The 12,944-nt window shown below is 41.6% G+C and overlaps 1 protein-coding gene across 2 annotated transcripts in view; it reads left to right on the top strand.

Annotated features, from left to right (window-relative positions):
* Window positions 1-12,648, top strand: part of LOC111273462 (N-acetylglucosaminyl-phosphatidylinositol de-N-acetylase) — a 58,325-nt gene extending 45,677 nt beyond the window's left edge. Inside the window, exons 2-11 of one of the 2 annotated variants that reach the window (XM_022855157.2) lie at window positions 2,826-2,878; window positions 5,368-5,479; window positions 5,991-6,085; window positions 6,732-6,827; window positions 8,087-8,191; window positions 8,579-8,655; window positions 8,920-8,980; window positions 9,256-9,327; window positions 9,536-9,663; window positions 10,028-12,648. In XM_022855157.2, coding sequence (XP_022710892.1) covers window positions 2,826-2,878; window positions 5,368-5,479; window positions 5,991-6,085; window positions 6,732-6,827; window positions 8,087-8,191; window positions 8,579-8,655; window positions 8,920-8,980; window positions 9,256-9,327; window positions 9,536-9,595 — 731 coding nt within the window. In that variant the 3' untranslated portion in view covers window positions 9,596-9,663; window positions 10,028-12,648. Of the gene's footprint in view, window positions 1-2,825; window positions 2,879-5,367; window positions 5,480-5,990; window positions 6,086-6,731; window positions 6,828-8,086; window positions 8,192-8,578; window positions 8,656-8,919; window positions 8,981-9,199; window positions 9,328-9,535; window positions 9,664-10,027 lie in introns of those variants that run through there. The other variant, XM_022855164.2, reaches the window with a different exon arrangement.
* The last annotated feature ends 296 nt before the right edge of the window (window positions 12,649-12,944 follow it).

Here is a 12,944-nt window from a genome sequence, read left to right as displayed (position 1 = left end):
CCAATGCAAATTAATAGAAAACCCTGGCCCCGTTGATGTTCGAAATCGAGTCGGACGCTGACCAAGTGTCTATGGCTGTGTCCTAAGAAGACAGACGCATGTAGTCCATAGATCTTTCAAACGGCAGCGACTAGCATCAACGACAGGCTCTTGTAGCAACACGACCAGTTGCTTGAAGCAGGTATTTCGACTTAAAGGATTTCATCTCTAGTAATAAATATTTCAATAAAGGGTTCAGGCTTCTGCATTTACTTGAATCCGTTTTGTTCGCTCGTGTTTAGGAAACGGTCGTTATGATCTTTTATTTTAGAATTCACTAGGAAAAGTTAGATGGTTTCACCCTATCGCGTATCATACTGGTGCATTAGCCGTCTCGATTTCCATCTGTTGCTTCTGTGTATAGTAATCATGCACCGTTAGAAGGTTCTTTCATTACGTGACAAGACTATTGTGGTCGTTTACTTCTAACCGTAAGGCTTGGCCTCAGCTTCGGACACCAAACAGATTTTTTTGTTTGATCGTTTCGATATTTCTGACTGGCACCCAAGTTAAAAAGCTAACCTCTGGGACGATTGTGATGTATAGAACGAAGTTATATTGGTTCAAGTATGAGTAAAAAGCGATTTGTTGTTTTGAAAAATGAAAACAATTTCAACTTAACGGTAGTTTTTTTCACTTCCCTTTTTAAACTTGACGAGAGTAACTTTGATAGGGATGATTGTTAGACCGGAATCTACCTCTCTCAGTTATTAGATCTACGCTGTACTATTACAATTGTTAGGTTATGCTGCGTCCGCAGCCCTCTGACTACCTCAACGCCATCGACATAAAATCCCCTTTCTTTCTCTCAAAAAAGCCCATCTTTCGAGCATAAGTCAAACAAGACAAGGTTTGGAATAAGAGCCTTCCAAAATAAGCGTGTTACACTTAACCATTAACCATTGAAAAATAGGAACGTTCGAGCGACCCAGACAAATTCCCAATTGTTTCGAGGCGGTATTGGCCTACAAGTGTCCTGTACGGATAACTGAGCTACGTTTATTTTTCAGCTCGTCTTTAAATACCGTTATATACTCCAATAACATTCAGATTAGCTGACGTAAATTCCAGCCAACGATATTGAGCTATGTACTTGAAATGATGCTATCTTCTTTAATAAACTAACGCATCCATTGTACGCGTGCAATAGCAACGCCTTTTAGGAAATACTAAATTGGATTTAATACTGTTAGAGTGTGTCTATATCTTTTTATATCACAAAATATAAAGCTTTATTAATATTCATTTAAAGAGGGACACCACTCACGCTTACTGGACTGCGTAGAAGGACAATTCATGTTTGCGGTACTTTGACGTTGCACTCACTTCGTAAGCCGTTACGCTCAAATAGGGGTAAATGTAGTCGTACTTACCGATTCAGTATCCGATATGTCCGAAAGTTTAAGTTACGCTCGAATGATACGCCGAGTTCGTTGCATCTGTTCATATAAGTGATTTCTTGTGTGTTGAAATATTACACAGTATTTGTCCATCTAAGGTCACGAAAAATCAATATATGTAAGGCCTCTGTCCTAGCGTTATTATTTGATTTTATTCGTACATTTTTTAACTTACAGATGTTGCCATCGTCATCGTTGATAAAAGGTCTCCCATTTCGTTGTATCTTTGTTGAAGCTATCAATGTTTTTTGCATGTTGGTCACAATGTCTCCAATTGCGATCGTACTCGAAGCAATAGCAGCATTCAATTCTGCTAGGACGTACTGTGTTGTTAGATTGAGGATCAGCGCATCCGGGATGTGCAGAACCGTAAAAACAGGACCATCCTCTACAGAACTTACGCTTCCCCATTCTCGCGGGCCTGCCGCAAGTCCGTCATCGCATGCGGCTTGATAAGCAGTTTAGTCTCAGCATAGCTTATCCGTGTCTTCTCCATTCTCGTTGGTCAAATCGAGTTTGGGGCTGGGTACAATGTTTCTATGTGAGTCTTTTTTGTTGCCTTCTTCAGCGTGTGCCATAATCTTTGCCAATAGCTGATACAAATTGGCTAAAATAGCGTTTTAATAAGCAAGGATACCCCAAGGAGAAAGATCGCGTTTGGGGCGCCTTACACGTACATACAACAAAACCTTTATACAAGTTCAAAAAAGACGTCGGAAAATCATATTTTTTACTACTGTTCATGATCGTTGATAGCGTATACGACTTGTATTAGATAGGCCTCAATGCATTTGTATCGTACATCTGCAAGTATTGTTAGCGAGCGTCATGAGGTAGAGAAAACGACAAAAAATTTACAAAAGTGCTTACAAAAGCGCGCAGAACAAACGGATGAGGCACAGGAAGGACTATGCACAAGCCCTGCACTGAAGGTTTTTATCCGCGAGCCTGAAAGAAGCCAATGGATAGCTAATGAAAAATAGAGATAATTAAGGCGCACTGAGAGCATCTAAGGACAACAGTGCAGATAGTGTAACATAACACGTGCTGTATCCTTACTTCAATCTCTTTGCGCACGCGTTTTGGTTCAGGTGTGAAGCTGGCACCGAGCATACCTCTCGTCTACAACAAAACTGCGAACGAATACTCAAGAAACAAGTCCGAACACAGCAAAAAGTCACTGGACTTCGCAGATTTCACTGTCAATGGCAAAAGGCCTTTCCTTTATTTTGACTTTTACCAAACGTTTTTTGCCTTTTTTGTGTAGGTTTTATATAGAAAAAACAGTAGACTTTCTATAAGTTCGTTGTTCCTATCAGGTCAAAATAACGTTTCTTGCACATTAATAACACGTTGATTTTATTTTCTGCTACTTTCCCCTTTCAGTGATAATATGTTCGCGAAAACGGCGTACAGCGAAGCAACTAGGTGGCGTAGAGGTAAATAGTTAGGATATACTAATTGCACGACAAACGTCATCAAACGGAGGCTGTTTCGCCGTATTGTACGGCGTATGAGGAAATGTTGTTTGCAGACTGTATGTTGCCTTAAAAACATCTGATCATAACATTACGCAACCCATACAGGGGCGTAATGCTTGTCTGTATAGGTAGAATGCATTTATACACGTAAAAGAAACATTTAATAAAAATTTCATCGAAGCACTAATCTTAAGTGCGTCAAATATCTAATATTGTGTGCCGGAGTGCGTAATACTTCACCACCGTTTTAGCACCTTCATCCATGGCATCTCCCATCAAAACGCCTCATGATGCGTTTAGCTGGTACTCAGCACTGACGTATGTTATTCACGAATTCCACTGTGCTATATAACCGAGCCAAAGAGGAAGTATATTACTTAATTTAACTAACGGAGTAACACCGAGAATACCGTACCAACACACAGTGTGGTGATTCGGGTCTACGAATGACTTTCTTCTTCTTGCTGGAACGCTAACTGGGTCAATATCAAGAAAGACTCATATAATGGCTGTTATTTCGTGTCTGAGTCTTGTTCTCTTCTACTAAATCACACACAGTCGACTGACTCACTTTCGTTGATAGCTTCGTCTGTGATCTGCGTCACATCACTCGATGCTGGCTTTTCTGCTTCGACGCTGATATCGGAAGTTGGTATGTCTCATAGCGTATAGTTCAGACTACTCACTCCTGGCCGCGACCCGGTGCTTGCACAGTTCTACCGAGCTAGCGCTGCCTAAAGACTCGTCTACACTGTGAGTTGGAAAGTGTGAACAAAAGGGATTGAGCATGAAGAAAGCACGGGGCACGGAACCTCTAGCTATTTCCAAAAGTTTCGCTATCGCACCACCGAAGAAACTGAGCGACCTAGAAGGGACTAGGACTAGTCGTGGAGGGACTGCAGAGGCCTGTCAACTTGCCTCACTGATTTTACGTGTCTTCTGTGTACTTGTTGTTACCGCTCTGCTAGAGTAACAGACAAGGGAATGTGGTGACTATATACTGGTTAATACCTGCTTGGTGTACGTAGTAGAGTTCGTTATAGTAGCGTTTTCCCTTTTTGCTTCGGCTGCTGTTGTGCTTCAGCCAACAAAAAAGCTATTGTGTTCGTCTGTAATTCTGGTATGTCAGGTTTACACCCTGGTACCATCTATCGTCGTCGCCGCCTTTGGTTTTTATCAACGCAGTTTGAAAAATGTTTTCGCGTGCTTTAGCGGGTTGGGGGTGTAAGAAGAGGTCTTCCAAATATAAACTGACTGAGTGCTGGTATGAGAAGATTTTGTTGGCATTTAACCCAACTTCATATTGCCTCTGCGTTCATATGCGTAGCATACCGTGACGTTATTCAACTGCAAAGATTCCGTGACTGGCTTAATCCCTTTGTAGCGTATCCTACGCATTTTAAGGTGAGATGCGCTTTTACCAATCTGTACACAAACGACGAGATTATATAATCGCCACAAGGAACAGGCCGGTTGGAGGTCTGACGTCCGCAGGAGGCTGGCCTTTGGGTTAGCCGCTGGTCCATGACATCGCATCGCCAGTGCTGAAACAAGGAACAAAAGAAAGGATTTTGTCGACGGAAGCGGGTATGACCAACAGAGGAAACTAAATGTATACCGTACGGGAGGCTAGATCTGGATCGTGAAGGCTCCATGAAGAGAATGCGCCGAATACGTACGACGATGAACGGAAATATGAGGGCACCCGGACTGTTGGAAGACTGTTGCAACAGCGCGCAACCGCTATCTAAAATGGCCAGCCAAGAGGCGTTGCTGGGCGCGATACCGTTGGCCATTGCGAGGAACATAATTACATGAAGAATACACAAGTCCTTCTTTATATATATATATTATTGGGCCACTCAGACTAACTTGGATGACGAATCCACTCTAGCCGCTGCGGTTCTTCAAAAGATTGTCTGGGACACGTTGAGGATTTGAGCTGTATTTTCAGTTCATCCAGTCGTGCCCGCTTAGTGCAGACACGTTTTTCGCTTCTAATATGGCGGCAGAAGTACCGTTTCGGCAAACTTCCTCCGGCAAAAAGCGTTCGTAGAGCCTTCCCTTAAAGCTTTCCCACATCACCGGTTTCTACACCGGTCTTTTACACGAACCAAGCACGAACCGCTTGTTGCAAATATTGACGCTCCCGCCTAACGGCTTGGTCCGGTAATCATTCTCGTTTTTCAGAAATTGTTCGTACTCCTTAATACGTCGATTGGACTTCCTTTTACCAAATTCCACCAAGGAGCAACTCCTAGTGTGCTAATTTTTCGAGCAACATATGCTATAATATATATATATATATATACAAAAGCGTGATTTTTTTTGGGTTTGTCCTTTTGACAATAGTCAAGCGACCCTTTGTCTTCTTTTTGGATTGATGTATCGCTTGTATTCATGGTTACCTATTCGTCATCTGTGTACTCGCATGTTTTATATTTTAGCGCCTGCTCTTGGTGACAGCTCACCCGGACGACGAGTCGATGTTCTTTGGACCGTTGATTGTGAATGAAATCGAACGCGGTACAGATGTGTATTTACTTTGCCTTTCAACAGGTGAGCGCTGCGTACGCACCAAAGCACCAGACGTAAGGAAGAAGTGTCTATGTAAAGCTTATCAGTAACGTTACAGTGAAGAGTACCGGCAAATCTTCTTCCGTTCTTCCGGCAAATTTCAAGCTGATACATGTACTTTCAGGCCACTTGATATTTTTATTTGGGATCATTCGATACTTTTCTCTAAATTCTTTACTTTTCTAATACCTGATGCCAGTTTATTGCAGTAAGAGATGCTGCACAATACCAATTATACCTGTATAATACGTTTCTTATAACCAATAATATCTTACGTACAAACAAAGCCTGAAATCCCCTTAAGCCCTGTGATCCATGTTTCGAAATCTTCCGCTATCGATGCGTTGTTTTCATCCTTAACCTTACCATTATGTTTATTACCAACGGCTTTCTTTTCACGATCGACCCCCTACCTCGGTCTTTCTATGCGAACCACTCCCATTCGACCACTCAACTCGGGTGTTGTCCGCATCCGAACAATTAAATTCAACAGGCGATTATTACCGGGAGGGTTCGCGGCGGAAGGCGGAATTGTTGAACGCCTGTAGATCTCTGGGCATTCCCGCAGGCAACATCACAGTCATTCAGGTAGGTGTCGAAGTGAAACACTAAATTCGAATTACAACTTCCAAAACAGTTCAACCCTCGATTTGCTACACACTCTCTCCTCGGACGCTAGAACAGTGCTAGGCTATCATTGGTGGAATACAGGCCATATTTAATATATGACAGCCATATATATATGTAATATGGTCATTAGAAAACGGCGGATGAGGAAATACCTACAGTAAATAGTTCTAGCGTCTAGTCGTATTCTTTTCGTTATTAAGAGATGTATTTGTAAGGCGATACCGAGTTATTCTGCATGTAACTTTTATGCCTAGTGAGCTTACATGGATCGTTCCTTATTCGCTAAGCGCTAAACCTTCTGTCGGAACTATGTGACAAATGGATCATGGTTGTATGCTTGATATTCCCGGAGGCTTGCAGGCCGATCGGGTGGATGGAGATATTTGCTGTTCAGGTAAACCAGCCACTCGTAATTGCAGAAGGTGTCGCTGAAATGGGCACATGTCCAAGTAGGTCGTAACCTTCAATCAGACCCACCTGGATACTGTCTATTAGGTAAATTTAATAAATAAACAATCACTCCAGAGCCAGTATTCCCGTTCACATTATGTAAACGTTTGCGCTTTACTGCGTGTGCCTACGAAATTTTCTGATTTCTGTTTAGCATGGCCTGCTGCCTGATAACCCGAAAAAACGTTGGAATGATCGATTAGTCGCCAACCTCATCTATAAATACGTCACCAGCCTTAACTGTGACACGGTAAGTACAACGCAAGCTCAATGTCAATGATTTTACGCAACTTTTCCTACTATCGATTTATTGCACGTGGGCTTCCTTTCGTCAACCATGAACGCTAGATTTATGGTTGACAAAAGGCAATAATTTAGATTATCGAATCCAAACGATAGTATAATTTACAGTTATCAGTCCGTACGTTGGTTTGCCCTTGGGGTAAAGATTTACCGTGTCGTAAACGGATCTCGGGGGACATTGTGCGTTAAACATCAAAAATATAAATTTGTTTGGTTTTTTGTTTTGCCCACATCTGTTTTGGCAATATCAGTAGAACGCTTTCAAACCAATACACGGTCGAGCACACTGGATGATTTTCTCGCAGGCTGGTAATCTCGCTTGCCGGACTGAAACTATTCTAACTAATATGTTAATTAGCTGACACTTTCCACTGGTGCCCCCGCTGGTGGCTGACGTGTTGAATCTACTCCGAAATTCGGATTCGTCTGTTACCCCCCGTTCTGTCTTAGACAATACTCCTTATTTGGTGGGTAAGACGTGGTGTGCGTAACGTCGCCAACCCTTCAAACGCAATCCTATGCCGCTCTATGTTCGCCCAACGCGTTTTATGTGGGCTATTATTAGACGATAGATCGCAATATTGCTTGGTCCTCACATTGTGCTCTGTAGTATTTGTGTTAGGCATCAATGAAACACTATCCTCAACGGTCCGCGTCCCTTTCAGCTTTTCAATGGGACCATTGGTACACGAACGAGCGAAGCGGGGATCAGATTATTTAGAAAGTATAATACGTCGCATTACGAAAAAACAATGGGTTAGATATAGTAATGGAAAAATGGGGTAGGCATAATGATAGTTTTTTGGCGACGAAGTTCAGTCGACATATTTTCAGATAAAGACTCATTGAATCGTCGGAAAGAAGTAAGGCATTTTTGGGACGCTGAACTCGAACTCTCTGCAAAAAATGTTCGGAAGTGCTTAGAAACAGCCTAATCTTTACATAGTGTACCATTAAAGGCAAGAGAATGAAGATAGGTGATGAGCGGATGATCGATTGAAACAATTAATCATCCTTACTTACACTTATTGCTGGGGATTTACTAATAGCAGTAGAAGTTAATGAAGACAAACGGAGTCACCTGAATAAGCCCTGATTGATTCCTGTCCTACCCACTTAATGTTGCAGTAAAATTCAATGCGAAAGTAAACACGTCCTATCGTACTTATATTTTGTAGACATAAAATGCATTGGATTTAATTGCAGGTGGTTTCCTTTGACCATTATGGAGTGACAGGCCATTCAAATCACGTTTCAATTTTCGATGCGTTGTTATATTTCTTTGAAGACCCTGCGGAAACAGGCCTTAAGGTAAGCAGCCACGCAGTCAGCCTACTATTACGAGGCCTCTCAGACAAATCGAGCGACGACGATAATAAATTTGACAATATTCAAGGAAAGACATGAGTACTCAATGTAGGATTTTACCACGTTTTTTTTAGTTTTCACAAACTGACGATAATTGTTTAGTTTTCAATACATTCATTATAAATCTGAGTTGAATATGTGATTTTTTACGTAAAAATATGTTTTTTTTCCCATGAGGCTTAATAAATTTACGTTCGGTATTTAGCTGAGGCTGCCGTTTAATTAGGCGATATAATGAACGCTTACCACAAGGCTGCATAAATAGGTCCAACGGAAACGTGAAATGGAATAAATATGAATTGTTTTTTTTTTCGCATGTCCCTCTTTCAGATTGATTTCCGGGTGTTTATGCTAGAATCAGTCAACATACTTCGAAAGTACAGTGGCCTTCTCGATGGAGCCTTCGGGTAATCACCTTGAATTTCACTGGTGGTATTTATACGCGTATCGGCACGCGATTTAAGCAATAGGACATTTTACATTCAATTGAACGTCGTCAAGTGCATAACTTTATGCTAACTTAAGCGTGTAGTTAACACTGCGGATCGACATTCTCGGTTTACTCGGACCGGTTTATTTACTGCGCTATACGAAGAATAACCTAGTTTACTACCGAATTTGAATAATATTGGTGTGTATACTTTCTTCACGAATCGTCACTCCTTTTGCAGTTATTTGTGGCCGTCTACCTATGTCTATCTTCTAACTCCAGATCAACGGAGAAAGCTGGATGTAAGTTTTACCGTTAGTCCGATCGTCCAAGCCAACATTTGCGCAAACAAACAGCTATCATGTATTCACAATGTACTCTATACCTAAATGCCTAGGGCCAACACAGTTTTATCGCAACAGCTTTGTTGACAAGGAACTTTGCCGAGCTTAATGTAAAACATAAAGTGGTTTTATTACTAATATTTTTTTGGCCTTCAAAACATTTGCAAAAATATTTAGCTAATGGTGTTCACTCGGTTCATCCCGATTCATTTTTCAATGCTTCGTTGCGCCAGCTGGCGATGACTCAACATGGCTCACAATTGACGTGGCTCCGAAGACTGCACTGTCGTTTCTCCCGATATATGGTGAGTAAAAAGCGCCTATATGTATACGAGCATCTATGTATATGATGGTTCGCTGCTCTATTCAGCAACGTTACTATATGGAGTCTATATGAAGTATGGTCCTTGATCTTAAAGTAAAGGATTGTTCCCATGGAACAAAGGTGTAATATCGGCTCTACTGTGTCCGGCGTGTGGCGGCTGACATTGTCCTGTTTGTCTTTTTCTTCAGTACGTCAATACACTCAATGAACTTACGGAGGAGAAGGCAGAAACCGATAAAAACGAATAGATTCGATTGACCCTGTTCGGCAACATCCGAGTATCCTGTCCCTGCGGACAGAAGCACTCCATCGGCAGGTAACGGGCCTACATTTAGACGGGGGCTATCTTCAGAACGCTTCGTTGTGGACTGTAGAACTAAATTTCGTCCATATGTGTTTAATGCAATTATCATCAATGTATTCAATAGATTTACTAGATAAATCGTAAGCGGAAGGGCGATCTTCATTTGTTTGCTGATTTCATCGATCTACCGAATTATCGCAGACTTTAATCAATTGCCAATGTGATATGTTCTAACAAAAATTATATACTTTCCGCCCATCTGCTATCACAGACCTTGTACCTCTGGACTACTTTAAAATAGGGTTAACTTAATATCGCTACTACTTGTTCATTGCTAGTTATTTGTAACTTTTTTATGCCTTGTTTCTGATTTCAGCTGTATGGCGGCTCAAAATGTCGTCTAACTAACTCAGCTGCCAGTGGAGCCTCTGGACGCGCACCGTTTTCCTGTTATTCATTCAGTGATTAATTAGTTTATATTTACCATAAGCAGCAGTGCTAGCTGTAACCGAATCTACGCCCCTGGCCAGACGATTGAGAGTTTCTCATAGTAATGGTTCGTACGGTAGCGTACACACAGACAAAAGTTACTACAATTCGTAGGAATGGCTCTTCGTGTCATTTCACGAAGCAGACACTGCTTGATACCCATACAGAAAACGATATAGGTATATGTCAAATGAGAGCCGATCGTACGATATTCGGCGATCTGGTTAACGTTGCTAATAAATCAGTGCGACGGACAGACCCTTCTCGATATCTGCCGCTGCTTCGGGTGCAAACAGACTCTTTCTTTATTTTCAACTGTTCAGACAAATCATAAATCACCAGGTCTCTGCTGGCCGTTATTTTCACCGCCCTCTTCTGCCGATGTCGGCAATTTTCCTAGCATTTCATCAGCGCCTCTCGGGCACACGAAGACCTCTGCTTTGAAACAATTAACAAGCAACGGTCATAAAATCTACTACAATACACACACACACACTCACACCTAGATCTGAGACTTGAAATCTGTTAGGCCTGCGGGTATATGTGAGAATGTACCTGCGAACCCGTTTTTCGTAGGAGAATGTCGAATGAGAAACAGCTAATATCCTCAATAAGTGACAATAATGGTGAGAAAATGGGTGCAAGGAAGTGCTGACGGTGTAACAGCACACGCGACGTCTGCCAGCCTCTGCGGACATATAGAATCTCAAAAGATCGTCAATGGCCTGCTTCTTCCTCATCAGACAAACACAGTCAGAGGAGCGGTCACCACAGCAAAGTTAGCCTGTCAGTCAGCCATATACAATAATATGATGCGATATGTGCGACCTTCGGCATTCTATCTCCCAGTGATAGGTTACCGGTACCATGGCCACCACACGTAACAGGACGTGCAGGAATAGGTGACGCGGTCGCAGGGCTCACGTTTGTTGTCGAGTAGGGTCAAACAGCCATGTGGAAACTGAGACTATGAAAAACACTAAAATAGTGTTCACAATACATATAGGTTATTACGACACCATCAAAAGACTGAGGACTGCACTCGCAATGTGTACGGTACGGTATCGTACCTATTGAGCTATCATCGATTAGACTATCACGGTGCGCTGATAAAAGTTAGTGACACCGTTACTTAGTGTAGAAACCGTTACTGGATGTACTGCACACAGCGAAGCGGGGGAAGAGTGCAACGACGCCACGTTTTCTGGATGCATTATAATGATTACTTCGACTTGTCGATGTTTGACGTCAGCGAGTGGCCAATAGAGTAGACTGTGATACCGAAGAAAAACACCGTTAACTTAAAACTATTATAGGAAGTTACATTTAATATGAGGCTATGTTTCTAGGTCCCCTGTGCCCCTGTATAGTGCGGTTTCAGACGGATAAATAAGTAAATAATAAATAACACAGCCACTAACCACAATGATTGTGGGTAGATACGATGAAACCGATGTTTTGCATGCTAAGGTCATTGATACAAGTCAGCTATGGACCCCGTAGTTGATTCACAGTGATCAGAATGCTATCAGCAAGCCACTGATTCTATTAGGAGACATGGTGCTGCATCAGATATAAGTGTCAGATGACGATAACGCGTCATACCGTTTATGTCGATAGTAAATAGCTTATACGAAGAGTCGTTCATAAATGTAGCCCACTCATCTATTTGTTGAACGAGACATAAATGAGAGACCTCAGGCATAACAAACCAGTAGCCATCTAATGAAGTCATTCCCCGCTAGATAAACCCTGTCGACAAAGACAAGCTCTTATCGGGGACGAACAGAGCCACGCGAAATAGACAAAAAAACGCTTCTTTTAAATAAATAAATTAGCAGTACTCGTGAGAATGCTTTTGATAGACCTTGATAGGGATAGCTTGATAGAAACAAGATGGCCAGTAGCCAGTAAAGTAATCGATAACGAAACGCACCCTGCTGGAGCGGTAAATCACAGAACAACTCAAGCTGGATGTTCCTTAAAACAATGCAATCGGTGCGTCTCCATGAGGTGTCAAGGGTTAGAAACAAAACCTCATAGAATGATGATACTTATCTCTGTTGCATTATGTTCCAACCATTAGAAGATCGGCATTTTCTCCATTACTTATTTGTTGAAAGCAAGACTGTCAAAAGGACCACTTGTACAAGTGGGCCTATACTACTGATCTGATACGCGTGATTACCGATCGAGTCTAAGATTTGTCAAGCTGCCAGGATGCTAACATTGTCCATTGTGTAGATATATATACATATATCTATGAACTCGCTAAAAAATTCTAATAGGAAAAACATTCAGCTGCTATCAATAACACTGAATATGAAATACCATAATCTTACGACTATCGTAAGTATTATTGGTCATCATTAGCAATACCTTAATGACGAATCGTGATGGTTCTGTGACGCCCGAGGCGGGTCCGTGCCTCGCAAGATCAATAGGCACATAATTATATTATGCTATAATAAATAATAATAAACCAACGCATAAAGGTACTGGAGGAAACTCGGTTGGTATGATTCTACCCTCGATATAGTAATTTCTGGTATTCATAATTTGTATTAATAATTGTCGTTGTAATAATAAGTATGTGGGAAATTTATATAGCATCTATAGCTTAGCCAGTTTGTATGGGTGGAGTGGTACAAATCATAGAGTTAGTTTTGTTATATGCCCAATGATGCACGCGGGGTGCTTAAAAGCGGGGTTTGGCAAGCGAGAAATTCGCAACTTTTCGACTCAGTAAAAAAAAAAGACAACAAAATAAGAAGAAGAAAGATATAATAACAGTGTTTAACAAT

The sequence above is a fragment of the Varroa jacobsoni genome, unplaced genomic scaffold, assembly GCF_002532875.2.
Source record: "Varroa jacobsoni isolate VJ856 unplaced genomic scaffold, vjacob_1.0 scaffold_198, whole genome shotgun sequence".
NCBI lineage: Eukaryota > Metazoa > Arthropoda > Arachnida > Mesostigmata > Varroidae > Varroa > Varroa jacobsoni.
This window is presented reverse-complemented; position numbering and strand designations above follow the sequence as displayed.